Genomic DNA, 19,395 nt, shown 5'->3' on the forward strand with positions numbered 1-19,395 from the left:
CAGTGTGGACGCGCTAGTTCGAATTAGCAAAACGCTAATTCGAACTAGTTTTTAGTTCGGGACGCGTTAGTTCGAATTAGCTTAGTTCGAATTAACTAATTCGAACTAAGTTAGTTCGAATTAGCGCTGTAGTGTAGACATACCCTTAAAGACAGGAAAGAAAGGATAGAAATAAATGGTAAGTTTTCCTGAGTGGAGAGAGGTAACTAGTGGGGTTTTCCCAAGGGTTAGTCCTAGGACCAGTCCTATTCAACTTATTCATAAATGATCTGGAGAGAGGGGTAAACAATGAGGTGGCAAACTTTGGAGATGATACTAAACTGCTCATGTTAGTTAAGATCAAAGCAGACTGTGAAGAACTTCAGAAAGACCTCACCAAACTAAGTGATTGGGCAACAAAATGGCAAATGAAATTGAATGTTGACAAATACAAAGTAATGCACATTGAAAAAAATAATCCCCACTGTATATACAATAGGATGGGGACTAATTTGGCTACAACTACTCAAGAGAGAGAGAGATCTTGGAGTCATTGTGGCTAGTTCCGTGAAAACATCCACTCCGAGTGCAGCGGCAGTCAGAAAAGCAAATACGTTGTTAGGAATCCTTAAAAAAGGGATAGAAATTAAGACTGAAAATATCTTATTGCAACTATATAAAACCATGGTACGCCCACATCTTGAATACTTTGTAGAGATGAGGTTGCCTCATCTTAAAAATATAAGATGTTTTTACGGGCATTGGAAAAGGTTCAAAAAAGGGCAACAAAAATGATCAGGGGTTTGGAATGGGTCCCATATAAAAAAGATTAAAAAGACTTGGACTATTTAGCTTAGAAGGGGGATATGACTGAGGTCTATAAAATCATGACTGGTGTGGGAAAAGTGAATAAGGAAAGGTTATTTACTTCTTCACACAATATAAGAACTAGGGGTAAACAAATGAAATGAATAGGCAGCAGGTTAAAAACAAACAGACGGAAGTTGGAAGCTGGTGAAGTGCTGAAATGGGTTCCCTAGGGAGGTGGTGGAATCTCCGTCCCTAGAGGTTTTTAAGTCTCGGCTTGACAAAGTTCTGACTGGGTTACTTTAGTTGGGATTGGTCCTCCTTGTGCAGGGGGCTGGACTTGAGGAACTCCTGAGGTCTCTTCCACCTCTATGATTCTGTGATTCTAAGTTTTTCTTCATTCAGCGCACAGTGAACCTGTGGAACTCCTTGCCAGAGGATGTGGTGAAAGCTAGGACTTCAAAAAAAAGCTAGGGTTCAAAAAAGAGCTAGATAGATTCATGGAGGTTAGTTCCGTCAATGGCTATTAGTCAAGATAGGTAGGAACGGTGTCCCTAGCCTGTTTCTGTGGAGGTGGGTGACAGGGGAGGGATCACGTGAGGATTACCTCTTGCGCCCCCTCTCTCTGGAGCCATTGGTCTGGCTGTTCTTATGTCCTTATGTTTTTATGAATCGATTATTCGCTTTTACTTGCAAGTAAAAATCAATTACTTGAAATGTAACATCCGTAGTCTGTGCTGACATAATGATCTATAAGCTTCAGAGGGTGGGTGAGTTGGTCTGTACAGAATAAACTTAAAGATCTACAATCAGTCTGGTAGCACTTTAAAGACTAACAAAACACGTAGATGCTTTCATGGGCACAGCCCCCTCGTGCAGTTGACAAGATTGTTGGATGTCTGGGCCTAAAACAAATAGGGGAGAAGGGAGTGGGGAGCGGGAGGTGGGGGTAGGGCTGACCCGAGACATTTTGGTGGCCGTTCCGGGGTGCACGGTGCATGCACTGCCCAGTCCAGCCCGGCCACTGCCGCTGGCATGCGTGTTAGGCCATGCAGGGCCCCGCGGCCATTGGGGTAAGGGCGCTGCTGGCCGGCGCCATGGGGTCAGCGCTGCTGGAGCTGGGCGCATGGCACCTGATGGAGACTATAAGGGACATTGCGTGCCCCTTACTGCTGCCATCAGGTGCCTCCCATCGGTTGGCACCCCGGGCACCTGCCCGGCTTACCCACCCCTCAGTCCGGCCCTGGGGAGGAGGAAGGGGGGGAAAGGGCAAAGGGGAGAAGTAAAAAATGGGAGGGGGTGGGGAAACAAGAAGAGGCAGTGGAAAATTTCAAAGGGATAGTCAAGCTGCAATGTAATAGGAAAAACAAATAGTCATACACATCTAAAGACTGGATAGTCAAAAGAGGCAGATAAGACCCATGAGTAGGCAACAGAGAAGAAGAGAACTAACAGCAGATACTGTACAGACAAAGAGTCATTGGCACCTTCATTGTTTGGTAGGCTGATAATGTCCCAGCCATCCAGTATCTTTATTTAATCCATTAGCATGAGCATTATCTACTGGTTGGTGACCACTGATCTATGGGACCTTACTTTCTCTTGGGGAAGCTGAGGGCTTCCTGTGCTAGGTTCCAGGTGACGACTAAACGCGCCTGAGTTCTGTCCGTGTCTCATTCTGTCCTGCTTGGACATGCTGGACAGAGCCCATGGCAGGAAGCGAGAGGGCTGGAGACCAGAGGTTCACTCTCAAGAGGTGGAGAGGCTCTGGGGCCTGCCCTGAAGGACGACTGAGTCCTGCTCCTGGTGGGAAGCTCACACCTTCTGGAGACACACGAGCTTTGTGAGCCAGCCAGCCAGGTTATACTGGGACAGGTATAATGGGGTAACAGGGACACTTGGATTTCCAGGTTTGGAGGAGAAATGAGTCGCTGGGGCATTGCACCGTGCAGATTCCTTCACGTTGGCCAATGGAAAATCATTGCAGGGCAGTGACTGTATGTGCTGGCCGGGCCCAGAAGATCCCGGATCCGGGTGTTTGACCTTCATGGGAAGAGGCAATGTGGCTTTCTTAGTTAGGGCAATAACTATTGCAGAGGCCGGCCTGGCGAGCCAGGATCCTCCTGTTTTGCAGCTGTTCTTTTCTGGGACTTGTGAAACCCTCAGTTCTTCCTTACAGGAGCCACCAGTTCCCTTGTTAGGAGGGCTCACAAATGGGGTTCAAGAATGTGTGGAGGGGGACTTAAGGGAAACTGGTAAACTGAGGCACTCTGCCTCTTTTCAGGGGGAGGAGGTGGAATGCCTGTGAGTTGCCACGTATGGGGATTGGACAGCACAGAGGAGAGATTTAGGGGACGTGGTGAGTGGCTGATTATGAAGCTCCATGAGGAGACATGATGACAGCAATCTACGGATCTCAGAGATCCCCTGCGCCCAGAGCCATGGGACGGCTCAGTTGAGCGCTAATGAATGTTTTCTTAGTCAAAGTCCCCCAGGGGCTAATTAAGGCCGGCTCTGCTGCCCCTGGGGACTGGTTTCTGGGGTTCATCTTCACACAGGAGCGGCTGAACCTCTGCAGATGCTGAGGGCAGGCAGGTGCCAAGCGTCCTTGTCCGAGGTGAGGCTGGGTTTCAGGGTGTGTGTCGGGGGCACTGCAGGGGAGAGGCTGGGATGGCAAAGCCGTCTGAATGGGGGCATGTAGGAGTAGAGCCCAGCACAGCTTGGGAAGAAGGACAGCAGGGAAAACCCCCCACATCTCCTGTGTTCCACTGTCCCTCTGGCACAGAGATGTTCCCCTCCCACAATCGCCTTGGACAGTCCTCACCCTGCCCGTCCCCTCTGTGTGCAGCCTCACCTGTCTCCCTGTGTAGGTGCTTTGACGGAGAGAAGGGACCTAGGTACCGGTGGGTCCCCACTCAGACTAAATTCTGTCTCCATTCTGCATCCTTCCCTCACATGAGGGAGGGGGGATCTCCAGACAACCAGCATCTGTCTCCCTTGTGACCTTCCACAGGTGTATCGATTTCCAGAGGAGACCAGTTCTCCAGAATGTCAGGGGCTCTAACCGAGAGCTCGCAGTGCGGACATGTGTTGTGCTCAGCCCCCTGAAAAAGACCCTGCTAAATGAGTATTTTTCTCCAACATTTCCCAGGCTTGTCATGGAGAGAAGGAGCCATTTCCCGCTGTATTCTTTGGCAACTGTATTGAATTCTGGTGAATTCTCTTTGAGGTCCTTCCTATTCCCTGCAAAGGTTCCGTGTTACTGGGGTCTGGGATGACATGGACGGCTTCTAAGGGAGCCAGTGGGCTGGGATGCGTTATGGCCGGATATTGAAGCCAGCAAACCTCGGGTCAAACCATTCTCTGCTATATCCAAGCACCGCTGTGCAGTTTTGTTTCCCGTGTTGGTACTACAACTGACCCCATCCTGGGAAAATGCAGGACAATGTAGCACTTTAAAGACTAACAAGATGGTTTATTAGATGATGAGCTTTCGTGGGCCAGACCCACTTCCTCAGATCAAATAGTGGAAGAAAGCAGTCACAACCATATATACCAAAGGATACAATTAAAAAAAATGAACAAATATGAAAAGGACAAATCACATTGCAGAACAGAAGGGGGATGCGGGGGGGTGGGAAGGGGGAGGAAGGAAGGTAAGTGTCTGTGAATTGCTGATATTAAAGGTAGGGAGAGTGGGATGTTTGTGAGTTAATGGTATTACAGGTGATAATTGGGGAAACTGTCTTGGTAATGGGTGAGAAAGTTCAAAGACTTGTTAAGTCCTTGTTGGCAAGTGTCGAATTTTAACATGAATGACAGTTCAGAGGATTCCCTTTCAAGTGCAGATGTAAAAGGTCTTTGTAGCAGAATGCAGGTGGCTAAGTCATTTAGAGAGTGTCCTTTCTGGTTAAAGTGGCAAGAAACTGTTTTCTCTTTGTGATCTTGTCTGATATCTGTTTTGTGGGCATTAATCCTTTGGCGAAGTGTCTGAGATGTTTCTCCAATGTACATAGCAGACGGACACTTTCGGCACATGATAGCATAGATTATATTTCTGGATGCGCAGGAATATGTGTTCTTGATCTTATAACTCACTTGGTTAGGTCCAATAATGGTATCAGCAGAATGAATATGTGGACAAAGCTGGCAACGGGGTTTGTTGCAAGGGAAGGTACCAGGGTTGGTATTAGTGTAGTATGTCCTGTGGTGGTTGGTAAGAATCATCTTGAGGTTAGGTGGTTGTCTATAGGAGACTATGGGTCTGTCTCCCAGAGCCTCTTTGAGTATGGTATCCTGTTCCAGTATAGGCTGTAGTTTATTGATAATGTGTTGGACAGGTTTAAGTTGGGGGTTGTAGGTGATAACAAGTGGTGTTCTATTGTTGGTTTTCTTGGGTCTGTCTTGAAGTAGATGGTTTCTAGGTATTCGTCTGGCTCTTTGAATTTGCTTTTTTATTTCTCTGGGTGGGTAGTTGAGATTTATAAATGCTTGGTAGAGATCCTGAAGCTTCTGGTCTCTGTCAGTGGGGTTAGAGCAGATGCGGTTGTATCGAAGGGCTTGGCTATAGACGATGGATCGTGTGGTGTGTTCTGGATGGGAGCTGGATGCATGTAGGTAACTGTATGAGTCGGTGGGTTTTCTGTAGAGAGTGGTGTCTAATTTTCCATTGTTGATTTGTACGGTGGTGTCCAGGAAGTGGATCTCTCGTGTAGAATGGTCCAGGCTGAGAGAAGTTGCAGGGAGTTTGGAGGACAGGATGTAAGTGCAGGATGGAAATTTGATGCCTTTTTGGCAAATTGGAGGCTCAGTCTGAATTCAACAAGGCAGAGCTCAAAAAAAGACAAGGTTGAAATACTTCACTTAGGGTGGGCAAGTCCAGGATGTAGCTGCAAACTGGGGACTAACTGGGGTTGATGGCTCAGGTTGACTGTGAGTGAAGCAGCTCTGACAATACTGTGCTCAGAGGCTGGCGTGAGAACAGGAGCGTCGTGAGTCTGTTATGGGAGGGGAGTGTCCTGCTCTTTTTGGCGCTGGTGAGCTCTCACGTGGACCAGTGTGTCCAGACAAGCTGTGGGCAAATGGGAGAGAGTCTGGGGAGAACAGACAAAGGGGAAAAGTTTAGAAATCCTGCTCCGCAAGGTTAGAAAAATGGGGCAGGTTTGGCCTAGACAAAAGAAGACAGAGGGGAAGCTGATGACTGGCCTCTTGCACTCAAAAGGCTGCTGGCTGGCCAGAGCTAGAGTGTCAGTCTGGCATGAAGAGGAACACCAAATTCAGAGTCTGTGAGTCCCAGCGACCCACGGTCAGACCACAGGGACGCTGCACGTTGACACAGCGACGGTCTGTGCCCATGAGCAGAACGGAGCCAGGGTTGAATGGGTGTCTCCATTGTGGGACAGTTTAAATCGAGATCGAGCTGTTAAACCGTTCCCCAAAGACGACTGAACAGGACTTGGCTCCCAACAAGCGACAGGCGGAATGTGTCAGCGCGTCACCTCACTGTCAACTCCCTTCTCTTCCCCATCAGGTGCAGCCTCGGCCCCCACCATGGACGAGGGCAACTGGACGTCCGTCTCTCAGTTTGTGCTCCTGGGTCTCTCCAAAGAGCAGGACCTGCTGATCGTCGTGGTGCTCCTGGTCACCTATTTGGTGAACCTGGCAGGCAACTCCCTGCTGCTGGGGCTGGTGGTGACTGACCCCCAGCTCTGCAGCCCCATGTATTTTCTCCTCAGCCACCTGGCTGTGGTGGACATGAGCTTTGCTTCTATCTCCCTGCCCCAGGCCCTGGTGCACGCCCTGACCCAGCACCGGGCCGTCTCCTTCACCAGCTGCATGACCCAGCTCTTCATGTTCTTTGCTGTGGGCAACATGGAGAACTACCTGCTGGCTGCCATGGCCTACGACCGCTACGTGGCCGTCTGCGACCCGCTGCGCTACGCCGCCGTGGTGACACGGTCCCTGTGCCTCAAGATGGTGGCTGCTTCATGGGCCGTGGTGATTGCACACGCCCTGCTGCACACTGTCATGGCTGCCAATCTGCGCTACTGCGGCAACCGCCTTCAGTATTTCTTCTGTGACCTGCCACCCCTCCTGCTCCTCTCCTGCACCCGGCCCCTCACCATTAAACTGATGACCTCCCCTGTGGGTTTCTTGGTGTGGCTGAGCCCTTTCGCCTTCATCCTGGCCTCCTATGTCCGCATTGGGGTTGCTGTGGTCCGCCTGCGCTCTGCCCAAGGCCTGCGCAAGGCCCTCTCCACCTGCAGCTCCCACCTGACCGTGGTGTTGCTCAAATTCAGCATCGTGATGTGTCTCTATTTCCGCCGAGACTCTAGCGACACCCACGGTTATGACCAGAAAGTGACCTTCTTGGACAAAGTATTGTCGCCCACGCTAAACCCCATCATCTACTGTCTGAGGAACAGGGACGTGGTCACGGCCCTGAAAAGGGCAGGGAGGAAAGTTCTGACTTGGGGCATGTGAATCCAGCCCACGACTCCATCGCTTCTCTGGGCATGGACTTTATACCCAAGATGTGTCTGTTGCCTTAGATTCTCCCGGACACCTGGGTTCTTTTCCCCTCAGACGTGAGGCTCATGAAGCTAATACATTGGAAGGGTCATGCCCACCTACACACACACACATATATACACAGCCCAAATCTTTCCATGGAAAAGGGGTAAATTAAGGCATGTTCCCAAGGGCATGGCCATGCAAGATCGGCCCCAAGGCCTCTTGTACAAATGTTCTTAGTACCGATCGGCCTGAACACTCAGCCTTCTGAACATAAGAGCGTTACGACTGCGTCAGTCCAATGGTCCATCCCTCCCAGGATCCTGTCCGCTGTAGGTGCCCAATACCAGGTGCCCCAGAGGGAATGAACAGAACAGAACAGGGAATCATCAAGGTATCCATCCTCTATTGCCTGTTTCCAGCTTCTGCCAAACAGGGGCTAGTGACACCATCCCTGCCCGTCCTGGCTAAGGACCATTGATGGACCTGTCCTCCATGAACATATGTAGTTTGGTTTTGAACCCTGTAAAGGTCTTCACCTTCAGAACGTCCTCTAACAAGACCTTTCACAGGCTGACCCTGCGCTGGGTGGAGAAACACTGCCTTCGGGTCCTTTTAAATGGGCTGCCTACTACTTTTGTAAGGTCACTCTTAGTTCTTGTGTTATGAGACGGTGGAACTGGCATTTCCTTATTTACTTTCTCTGCAGCAGTCAACACCCCCCCCCCCTCTGAGTTGTTGCTTTCCAAGTAGAAAAGTCCCAGTCTTATAAATCTGTCTTATAGAGAAGTTTATTCATGCCCCTAACCTAATTCTTTTTCATTTCTCTGCAGCTTTTCCAATTCTAAAATGTCTGTTTCGAGGTGGGGTGAGCACGTCTGCACGCACTAGTCAAGGTGTGGTCATGACGTGGATTCATACAGAGGTCATGGGGTGTTATCAGTCTCTTTCCTAATGACTCCCACCACTGAGGTGGCTTTGAGGGCTGCTGCTGCATGTGGAGGGGAGATGGGTTTATCTCACAGATCTGTGCTAGCAATTTTTGGGGGGCTGCGGTCAGGGCAGATGCTCCCAATAGCCTGAGAATGTAAGAAAAAGCCATGGCCCCAGGAGGGAAATGTAACTAGGACCTTGCGTTATCTCTGCAGGGTTTGGTACAACCTCATCTAACCCTGTTGGATTCTAAGCCACTGGGCAGGAAGCATTGAGGGACGCCAGTTTTTTAAGGGTCCCCAATTGTTTGCAGCTGAGTCCTGACAAATTAATTCCAGCAAATATCCATTTTATGGGATTTTTAGCCATGAAGAAGAACCTGGGAGGGATCTGTTGGAAGCCTGTGACTGTTAATCGGGCCGTCTGGTTCGTGCTGGAGGAATAAAGTTTTTCTATTAAAAGTCTGCGTTATAGTTTTGGTTGGCGTGACAATGCCACACTGGGGTACCATGTGCTTGTGATGGCTTATTCCAGCAGAAGGGAGTAGTTACCCTCTGCCTGGTTGGTCAGGGACATAACACGGTTCTCAGCCTTGCCAGATCCCTAACGTAGCACAAGTGCCACAACTGGTAGCACTTTAAAGACTAACAAAACATGGAGATGCTATCCTGACCTTTCATGGGCACAGCCCGCTTGTGCAGATGACCAGATTGTTGGATGTCCGGGACTAAAACAAATAGGGGAGAAGGGAGTGGGGAGTGGGAAGTGGGGGTACGGCTGGCCCGAGCCATTTTGGCGGCCTGCTCCCGGGGCGCACGGTGCACGCGCTGCCCAGTGCAGCCTGGTCACTGCTGCTGGTGTGCGCACTGGGCCATGCAGTGCCCCGCGGCCGTGGGGGGAAGGGCATGGCTGGCTGGTGCAGTGGGGCTGGCGCTGCTGGAGCAGAGCACATGGCGCCTGGTGGAAGCTATAAGGGACACCGCATGCCCCTTACTGCTGCCATCAGGTGCCCCCCATCGGTTGGCACCCCGGGCAGCTGCTAGGCTTGCCCACCCCTCAGTCCGGCCCTGGGGAGGAGGAAGGGGGGGAAAGGGCAAAGGGGAGAAGTAAAAAATAGGAGGGGGGAGGGGAAACAAGAAGAGGCAGTGGAAAATTTCAAAGGGATAGTCAAGCTGCAATGTAATAGGAAAAACAAATAGTCATACACATCTAAAGACTGGATAGTCAAAAGAGGCAGATAAGACCCATGAGTAGGCAACAGAGAAGAAGAGAACTAACAGCAGATACTGTACAGACAAAGAGTCATTGGCACCTTCATTGTTTGGTAGGCTGATAATGTCCCAGCCATCCAGTATCTTTATTTAATCCATTAGCATGAGCATTATCTACTGGTTGGTGACCACTGATCTATGGGACCTTCCTTTCCCTTGGGAAGCTGAGGGCTTCTTGTGCTAGGCTCCAGGTGATGACTAAACGCGCCTGAGTTGTGTCCGTGTCTCATTCTGTCCCACTTGGACATGCTGGGCAGAGCCCATGGCAGGAAGCAAGAGGGCTGGAGACCAGAGATTCACTCCCGACAGGTGGAGAGGCTCTGGGGCCTGCCCTGAAGGACGACTGAGTCCCGCTCCTGGTGGGAAGCTCACACCTTCTGGAGACACACGAGCTTTGTGAGCCAGCCAGCCAGGTTATACTGGGACAGGTATAATGGGGTAACAGGGACACTTGGATTTCCAGGTTTGGAGGAGAAATGAGTCGCTGGGGCATTGCACCGTGCAGATTCCTTCAGATCGGCTAATGGAAAATCATCGCAGGCCAGTGACTGTATGTGCTGGCCGGGCCCAGAAGAACCCGGATGCAGGTGTTTGACCTTCAGGGGAAGAGGCAACCTGGCTTTCTTAGTTAGGGCAATAACTATTGCAGAGGCTGGCCTGGCGAGCCAGGATCCTCCTGTTTTGCAGCTGTTCTTTTTTGGGACTTGTGAAACCCTGACTTCTTCCTTACAGGAACCATCAGTGCTCTTGTTAGGAGTGCTCACGGGTGGGGTCCAAGAGTGTGTGGAGGGGGACTTAAGGGAAACGGGTAAACTGAGGCACTCTGCCTCTTTTCAGGGGGAGGAAGTGGAATGCCTGTGCGTTGCTACGTATGGGGATTGGACAGCACAGAGGAGAGATTTAGGGGACGTGGTGTCTGGCTGCTTATGATGGTCCATGAGGAGACATGATGACAGCAATCCATGGATCTCAGAGATCGCCTGTGCCCAGAGCCATGGGACGGCTCAGTTGAGCGCTAATGAATGTTTTCTTAGTCAAAGTCCACCAGGGGCTAATTAAGGCCGGCTCTTCTGCCCCTGAGGACTGGTTTCTGGGGTTCATCTTCACTCAGGAGTGGCTGTTCATCTGCAGATGCAGGTGCCAAGCGTCCTTGTCCGAGGTGAGGCTCAGTATCAGGGTGTGTGTCGGGGGCACTGCAGGGGAGAGGCTGGGATGGCAATGCCGTCTGGATGGGGGCATGTAGGGGTAGGGCCCAGCACAGCTTGGGAAGAAGGACAGCAGGGAAAACCCCCCACATCTCCTGTGTTCCTCTGTCCCTCTGGTACAGAGATGTTCCCCACCCACTATTGCTTTGGACAGTCCTCACCCAGCCCATCCCCTCTCTGTGCAGCCTCACCTGTCTCCCTGTGTAGGTGCTTTGATGGTGCCTGGAGAAGGGACCTAGGTACTGGTGGGTCCCCACTCAGACTAAATTCTGTCTCCATTCTGCATCCTTCCCTCACATGTAGGAGGGGAGATCTCCAGGCAACCAGCATCTGTCTCCCTTGTGACCTTCCACAGGTGTATCGATTTCCAGACGAGACCAGTTCTCCACAGTGTCAGGGGCTCTAACCGAGAGCTCGCAGTGTGGACGTGTGTTGTGCCCAGCCCCCTGAAAAAGACCCTGCAAAATGAGTATTTTTCTCCAACATTTCCCAGGCTTCTCATGGAGAGAAGGAGCCATTTCCCGCTATATACTTTGGCAACTGTATTGAATTCTGGTAAATTCTCATTGGGGTCCTTCCTAGTCCCTGTAAATGTTCCGTGTTATTGGGGTCAGGGATGACATGGACGGCTTCTAAGGGGGCCAGTGGGCTGGGATGCGTTATGGCCGGATATTGAAGCCAGACAAAATCACTCTGGAAACCAGGGCACACATTTGTAACTGGGAGCCTAATTAGTGACGGGCAAAATCTGCCAGTGGGTGCAGTGGATTCACCACCCAGCCAAGACGGGGTGCTTGTTTAAAAGAGTCGTGCTGGAAATGAAATGCAGGGAGAGCTCTAGTTTTGGCTCCCAGCCTTTCCAGACAAAAGGACCCTTTCAGGACGCTGATTTGTTTTGTCTCCCCGCCTACATTTCCCCTCACTTCTCAAGGACTTGCTTAGGAAATCCCAAGGAACGATATGAAGACGTCATAACGCGCTGTTATTGACGTTCTCCTTTCTACCAGATAGTTATAAAAGGAACCATTTGAAATGTGACTGTCACACTGACAGTGCCCGGTACGCAGAGCAGCATAAACAAGCCCCTGTCAGTAAGAAATATCAGTCCGGACTGACTTCCCTAGTGCTTTTTATGGAGCCCGTGCTAAGAGGCATCAAATATCTCACCTGGTGGGAAACTTCTGCATTTTGTAGGTGGAAAGTTGTTGAGGGAAAGATGGGGTTGGAGGAGGAGAAACACGGCCCTTTGCTGGACATGAAAGATGTCTCATGAAGGATGTGTGAGTGTTTGTGTGTGAGTTGGAAGGAGGGTCTCTGGAGTAGAAATGGCCAGACTGGGTCAAAACATCTCTCAGCTCAGCTGAGAAAATGCCACAAGGTTTAAGAACCTGCAGAAGCAGGTGGGGATCTGCACTCCCCTCATGGCAATTTCTTCCTGACCATTAATGGTTTCATAACACCCCGTATCATGAGGTTTAATATCCCTCCCACAACCGTTTGTTTGTTTGAGATATTCCCTCATAGCTTTGGAAATGTCCATTCCCTCTTTTAATTTTGATACGTTTCTGCCTGGACACCATCCTGGGGCGATGAGTCCCCTAGTTCCTGAATGTGTGACTATGTCTTTAGTCCATTTTTGAATGTAATATCATGGGATGTCTCCTTGTTGCTATGCCAGGAGACAGGGAGACAGAATCCCCCAAGCTCTTTCCTCTGTCCCGTTTTCATTGCATCATGGTCCCTCTCATGCTTTATACACCACTCAGCTCTCTATCCTCTCTGCACAGGAGACTTTTCTGCAGCCCGACATGTTCCCGAGCCCCTGCGCAGGCCACATATCCCATGAGGCATTGTGGAGCGGCAGGGCTGCAGGCAGGGCCCAGATGCAGATGAAGGGCTGTGAGCATGTTTCCAAACTGGTACCAAGTCCCCTCTTCTCCAGCTCTTCAATGAACTGAGCAAACCAAGCCCCTCTGGTATCTAAGGTAGGTTTTTCAGACGTCCTGCATCCCTGCTGTCACAGCCGCTGTGTCTAGCTGCCGTTTCCAGCCACTGGCTCGGGTCAGACCATTCTCTGCTAGACCCAAGAGCCGCTGTGCAATTTTTTCCCCATGTTGGTATCTCTAGCCTGGGATCGAGTTGCCCTTTCACCTTCTCTTTGTTCCACTAACTAGCTTGAGCGCCTGGCATGTCTCACAATCAAACAGGTTTTCTGATCCTTCAGGCATTTCTGGGGCTCTGGTGTGAACTCTCTCCACTTGACCAAGCTCCCCCGCCCCCTTCTTGCCCGTTCCATTGATTCCCAAGTGGATGTTTATTTCAGCACCTTCCATCTCCCTTTGGACTTCATCTGTGACTTTTTCATCCCTACATGGGCCCTGCTGAGAACAGGATTACCTGCATTTCCTTGGGTGTGCTTTTAACATTTGGAGCAGCTCGATAGTACAACAGTGACTAGAAATCAGTGTCATGCTGCAGGGATTTACTTGGTCATCTGCAGTGGTCAGGAAGGCCGAGATGAAATTATCAGGTGGGTGTACATGTAATCCAAAGACTACCCTCAAAGAGGAGTTATCATGATCCAAGTGGGAAAGTGTATCTACCACGGGACTGCAGGATCAGTCCTGAGTCCATGGCTCATCAATATTTTCATTGATAATTTGGGTAATGGAGTGGAGGATGCGCTTTGGACATGCACAGCTGACCCCGTCCTGGAAGGAGTTGCAAGGAGTTTGGAGGACAGGATGTAAGCACAGGATGCAGATTGGATGCCCCTTTGGCAAATTGGAGGCTCAGTCTGAATTCAATGAGGCAGAACGGAAAAAAAGACAATGTTGAAATACTTCACTTAGGGAGGGAAAGTCCAAGACATAGCTGCAAACTGGGGACTAACTGGACAGAGGACAGCACAGTTGACAGGAGTCGGGGGGTGATGGCTCATGTTGACTGTGAGTGAAGCAGCTCTGACAATACTGTGCTCACAGGCTGGGGTGGGAACAGGAGCGTCGTGGATCTGATATGGAAGGGGAGTGTCCCACTCTGCTTGGCGCTGGTGAGCTCTCACATGGACCAGTGTGTCCAGACAAGCTGTGGGCAAATGGGAGAGAGTCTGGGGAGAACGGACAAAGGGGAATAGTTTAGAAATCCTGTTCTGGCAGGTTAGAAAAATGGGGCGGGATTGGCCTAGACAAAAGAAGACAGAGGGGAACCTGATAACTGGCCTCTCTCACTGAAAATGATGCTGGCTGGCCAGAGCTAGGGTGTCAGTTTGGCAGGAAGATAAGCACCAAATTCAGAGTCTGTGAGTCCCAGCGACCCACGGTCAGACCACAGGGACGCTGCACGTTTACACAGCAATGGTCTGTGCTCATGAGCAGAACGGAGCCAGGATTGAATGGGTGTCTCCATTGTGGGACAGTTTAAATCAAAATCGAGCTGTTAAACCGTTCCCCAAAGACAACTGAACAGGACTTGGCTCCCAACAAGCGACAGGCGGAATGTATCAGCGCGTCACCTCACTGTCAACTCCCTTCTCTTCCCCACTCAGGTGCTGCCTCGGCCCCCACCATGGATGCAGGAAACTGGACGTCCATCTCTGAGTTTGTGCTCCTGGGCCTGTCCGAACAGCAGGACCTGCTGACCATCGCGGTGCTCCTGGTCATCTATCTGGTGAACCTGGCTGGCAACTCGCTGCTGCTGGGGCTGGTGGTGACTGACCCCCAGCTCTGCAGCCCCATGTATTATCTCCTCAGCCACCTGGCAGTGGTGGACATGAGCTTCGCTTCCATCTCCCTGCCCCAGGCCCTGATTCACGCCCTGACCCAGCACCGGGCCGTCTCCTTCACCAGCTGCATGGCCCAGCTCTTCATGTTCTTCTCTGTGGGCAACATGGAGAACTACCTGCTGGCTGCCATGGCCTACGACCGCTACGTGGCCGTCTGCGACCCGCTGCGCTACGCCGCCGTGGTGACACGGTCCCTGTGCCTCAAGATGGTGGCTGCTTCATGGGCCGTGGTGATTCCACACGCCCTGCTGTACACTGTCATGGCCGCCAAGCTGAGCTACTGCGGCAACCGCCTGCAGCATTTCTTCTGTGACCTGCCGCCCCTCCTGCTCCTCTCCTGCACCCGGCCCCTCACCATTGAACTGGTGCTCTCCACTGAGGGTGTCTTGGTGGCACTAGGCCCTTTTGCCTTCATCCTGGCCTCCTATGTCCGCATTGGGGTTGCTGTGGCCCGCCTGCGCTCTGCCCAAGGCCTGCGCAAGGCCCTCTCCACCTGTGGCTCCCACCTGATCATGGTGTTGCTCACGTTCAGCATCATGATCTGGCTCTATTTCCACCCAGACTCCAGCGACACCCAGGGCCACAACCAGCAAGTGACCTTCTTGGACAGTGTGGTGGTGCCCACCCTGAACCCCATCGTCTACAGTCTGAGGAACAAGGACGTGGCCGCAGCCCTGAGGAGGGCAGGGAGGAAGGTTCTGGCTTGGGGCATGTGAGTCCCGCCTAGGGTTCCAGCACTTCACTGGGCATGGACTTTCCACCCAAGATGTGTGTGTCCCCTCAGCTTCTCCTGGACACCTGGGTTCTCTTCCCCTCAGACATGAGGCTCATGAAACTAACACATAGGAAGGGTAATGCCCACCTCCACACACACACACACACACACACACACGTACACGCAGCCCAAGTCTTTCCATGGAAAAGAACATAAGAACATTAGAATGGCCATACTGGGTCAGGCCAAAGGTCCATCCAGCCCAGTAGTCTGTCTGCCGACAGTGGCCAGTGCCAGATGCCCCAGAGGGTATGGACCGAAGACAACAATCAAGCAATTTGTCTCCTGCCATCCCTCTCCAGCCTTTGGCAAACAGAGGCCAGGGGCACCATTCTTCATCCAGGAATATTAAAGGAACTGGCACATGAACTTGCAAGTCCATTAGCAAAATTTTTTAATAAATCTCTAAACTCAGGGGTTATACCATTGGACTGGAGAATTGCTAATATAGTTCCTATTTGTAAGAAAGGGAAAAAAGCGACCCAGGTAACTATAGGCCTGTTAGTTTGACATCTGTAGTATGTAAGATCCTGGAAAAAATTTTGAAGGAGAAAGTAGTTAGAGAGATTGAGGCTAAAGGCAATTGGGACAAATTACAACATGGTTTTACAAAAGGTACATCGTGCCAAACCAACCCGATCTCCTTTTTTGAGAAAGTAACAGATTTTTTAGATTAAGGAAATGCAGTGGGTCTAATCTACCTCGACTTTAGTAAGGCATTTGATACAGTACCACATGGGGCATTATTGGTTAAATTGGAAAAGATAGGGATTAATAGGAAAGTTGAGAGGTGGATAAGCAACTCGTTAAAGGGGAGACTACAGCGGGTCATACTGAAAGGTGAACTGTCAGGTTGGAGGAAGGTTACTAGCGGAGTTCCTCAGGGATCAGTTTTGGGGCCAATTTTATTTAATCTTTTTATTGCTGACCTTGGCACCAAAGTGGAAGTGTCCTGATAAAATTTGCAGATGACACAAAGTTGGGAGCTATTGCCAATTCAGAAAAGGATCGGGATATCATACAGGAAGATCTGAATGACCTTGTAAATTTGAGTGATAGGAATAGGATGAAATTTAATGGTGAGAAGTGTAAGGTTATGCATTTAGGGATTAATAACAAGAATTTTATTTATAAGCTGGGGACACATCAGTTGGAAGTAACGGAGGAGGAGAAGGACCTCAGAGTCCTGGTTGATTATAGAATGACTATGAGCCGTCATTGTGACATGGCCGTGAAAAAGGCTAATACGGTCTTGGGATGTGTTAGGTGAGCTATTTCCAGTAGGGATAAGGAGGTGTTAGTGCCATTATACAAGGCATTGGTGAGACCCCATTTGGAATACTGTGTGCAGTTCTGGTCTCCCATGTTTAAGAAGGATGAATTCAAACTGGAACAGGTACAAAGAAGGGCCACTAGGATGATCCAAGGAATGGAAAACCTGTCTTATGAAAGGAGACTCAAGGAGCTTGGCTTGTTTACCTTAACCAAAAGAAGGCTGAGGGGGGACATGATTGCTCTCTTTAAATATATTAGAGGGATAAATACCAGGGAGGGAGAGGAATTATTTAAGCTTAATACCAATGTGGACAGAAGAACAAATGGATAGAAGCTGGCTAGTAGGAAGTTTAGACTTGAGATTAGATGAAGGTTTCTAACCATTAGAGGAGTGAGGTTCTGGAACGGCCTTCCCAGGGGCGTATGAGAGTGCCGCAGGGCCCAAGGCAGCACCGCGGGGCCCCGGGCAGTGAAATTTTGCAGGGCCCCGTCTTTGACACGGCGCATGCGCAGGGCCTCGGGAAGCGCGGGGCCTCGGGAAGCGCAGGGCCTCGGGAAGCGCAGGGCCTCGGGAAGCGCGGGGCCCGGGGCAGCCACCCCGCTCGCCCTGCTCTAAATCTGCTGCTGGGCCTTCCAAGGGAAGTAGTGGGGGCAAAAGATCTATCTGGTTTCAAGATTAAACTAGATGGGTTTATGAAGGGGATGGTTTGATGAGATAACATGCTCTTGGTAACTAACTGACCATTCATTATCAGTGGGAAATAGGTCAATGGAGGGATGATAGGAGTTACTATAGAGAACTTTCTGGGTGTCTGGCTGGTGAGTCTTGCCCACATGCTCAGGGTTTAGCTGATTTCCATATTTGGGGTCAGGAAGGAATTTTCCTCCAGGGTAGATTGGCAGAGGCCCTGGAGGTTTTTCGCCTTCCTCTGTAGCATGGGGTACAGATCACAGCTGGAGGATTCTCTACATCTTGGGGCCTTCAAAGTATTTGAAAGCTTCAATATCTGAGATATAGGGGAGAGGACTATTCTAAGAGGGGAGGGTGAGATTCTGTGGCCTGCACTGTGCAGGGGGTCAGACTAGATGATCATAATGGCGCTTCTGTGAGCAGCTGCAAGGGAAAGCCGCCGGCGGGTTCCTCCCAAAGCTGCCTGTGGGTTCCTCCCAAGACACTCCCCTGGAAGACTTGGAGGGCAGCGTGGAGGAGGAGGAGGAGGGAAGTGGTCAGCAGGCGAGAGGGGCGTTTGATCTCACTGACATCCAGGACCTTTCTAAAGCCTTCCCCTCCCCACAGGACATCTCTCCGCCGGGCCCTGACGGCAGGGAGGTCACTTTCGTTGAGGTCACATTTTTAACAATGCAACACGCGGGTTAAGGCAATCGGGGGGGTCTGGGGTGGCCACTCTGCCTACAGAGCGGAACAGCTTGTGAGTGTGTCTGGAGATGGAGCAGGAATACTTCCATGCGCAGCTCCAGAAAGCTCTGACGTAGGAACTCTGCATTCACACATACCCCAGCTCCCTGCCCCGAGCCCCTCCTGACACACCCACCCCGACTCCTGCCCCTCAACTCCCAGCCCCTGCCCTGAGCCCCCAAACCACCAAGCTATGCCCTGACTCCTGCAGCCCCCACATCCCCACCCCCTGCCCTAAGCCTGCCCCCTTCGCCCCACCCTTCAATTTCTTGCAGTTTCTGTTGTATTGCCCCCCAACCCCCTTCCCCGAAGCCCCACACACTGGTGGGTGTGTACGATACAACAACAAAAATTTAAGTTACATTCACCTCTGGTACCAAGCAGTGACAACTACAGTAATACAAGTGTGTGTGTGTGTGTGTGTGTGACAATGAGATACAGAGACGTGTGTGTGTGTGTGTTTGTGTGTGTGTGTGTGTGACAATGAGATACAGAGACGTGTGTGTGTGTGTGTGTGTGTGTGTGTGTGAGACAAAGAGCTACAGAGACGTGTGTGTGTGTGTGTTTGTGTGTGTGTGTGTGTGTGTGACAATGAGATACAGAGACGTGTGTGTGTGTGTGTGTGTGACAATGAGATACAGAGACGTGTGTGTGTGTGTGTGTGAGACAAAGAACTACAGAGATGTGTGTGTGTGTGACAATGAGATACAGAGACGTGTGTGTGTGTGTGTGAGACAATGAGATACAGAGACGTGTGTGTGTGTGTGTGAGACAAAGAACTACAGAGATGTGTGTGTGTGTGTGTGTGACAATGAGATACAGAGACGTGTGTGTGTGTGTGTGAGACAATGAGATACAGAGACGTGTGTGTGTGTGTGTGTGTGTGTGTGTGTGTGACAATGAGATACAGAGACGTGTGTGTGTGTGTGTGAGACAAAGAACTACAGAGATGTGTGTGTGTGTGTGTGTGACAATGAGGTACAGAGACGTGTGTGTGTGTGAGACAATGAGATACAGAGACGTGTGTGTGTGTGTGTGTGTGTGACAATGAGATACAGAGACGTGTGTGTGTGTGTGTGTGAGACAAAGAGCTACAGAGACGTGTGTGTGTGTGACAATGAGATACAGAGACGTGTGTGTGTGTGTGTGTGTGTGTGTGAGAGAGAGAGAGAGAGAGAGACGCTCTGTTTAAGAGCCAGACACTCACACTACCGTTCTGAATGCAAGGAAACAGCTCCCACCGGAGTGCTCCTTAGCCAAGGTCACCTGTGCCCCCCGGGTCTGCAGAGCTGGGTTTGGGGCAGGGAGACCCCCAGACTGCCATCAGCACCCTCTGCCCTGCCCAGCAAAGAGCGGGGTCCAGGAGCATGGAGCTGCGGCCAGGAGAGGGCATTGCTGCAGGGAGAGGCACCGCTAAGCTAGGAAGCGTGTGACTC

The 19,395-nt window shown here is 50.8% G+C and overlaps 2 protein-coding genes across 2 annotated transcripts in view; one reads left to right on the forward strand and one right to left on the reverse strand.

Moving 5' to 3' along the window:
- The window catches only part of LOC142823756 (alpha-1B-glycoprotein-like), a 415,238-nt gene that overhangs the window by 103,375 nt on the left and 292,468 nt on the right, over positions 1-19,395 (reverse strand). The window lies entirely within an intron of this gene.
- Positions 14,276-15,208, forward strand: LOC142823749 (olfactory receptor 1f45-like). Its single transcript, XM_075915071.1, has one exon. It carries the CDS (start codon positions 14,276-14,278, stop codon positions 15,206-15,208), a length of 933 nt encoding a protein of 310 aa, XP_075771186.1.

The sequence above is a fragment of the Pelodiscus sinensis genome, chromosome 18 (assembly GCF_052426305.1).
Source record: "Pelodiscus sinensis isolate ZL-2025 chromosome 18, ASM5242630v1, whole genome shotgun sequence".
NCBI lineage: Eukaryota > Metazoa > Chordata > Testudines > Trionychidae > Pelodiscus > Pelodiscus sinensis.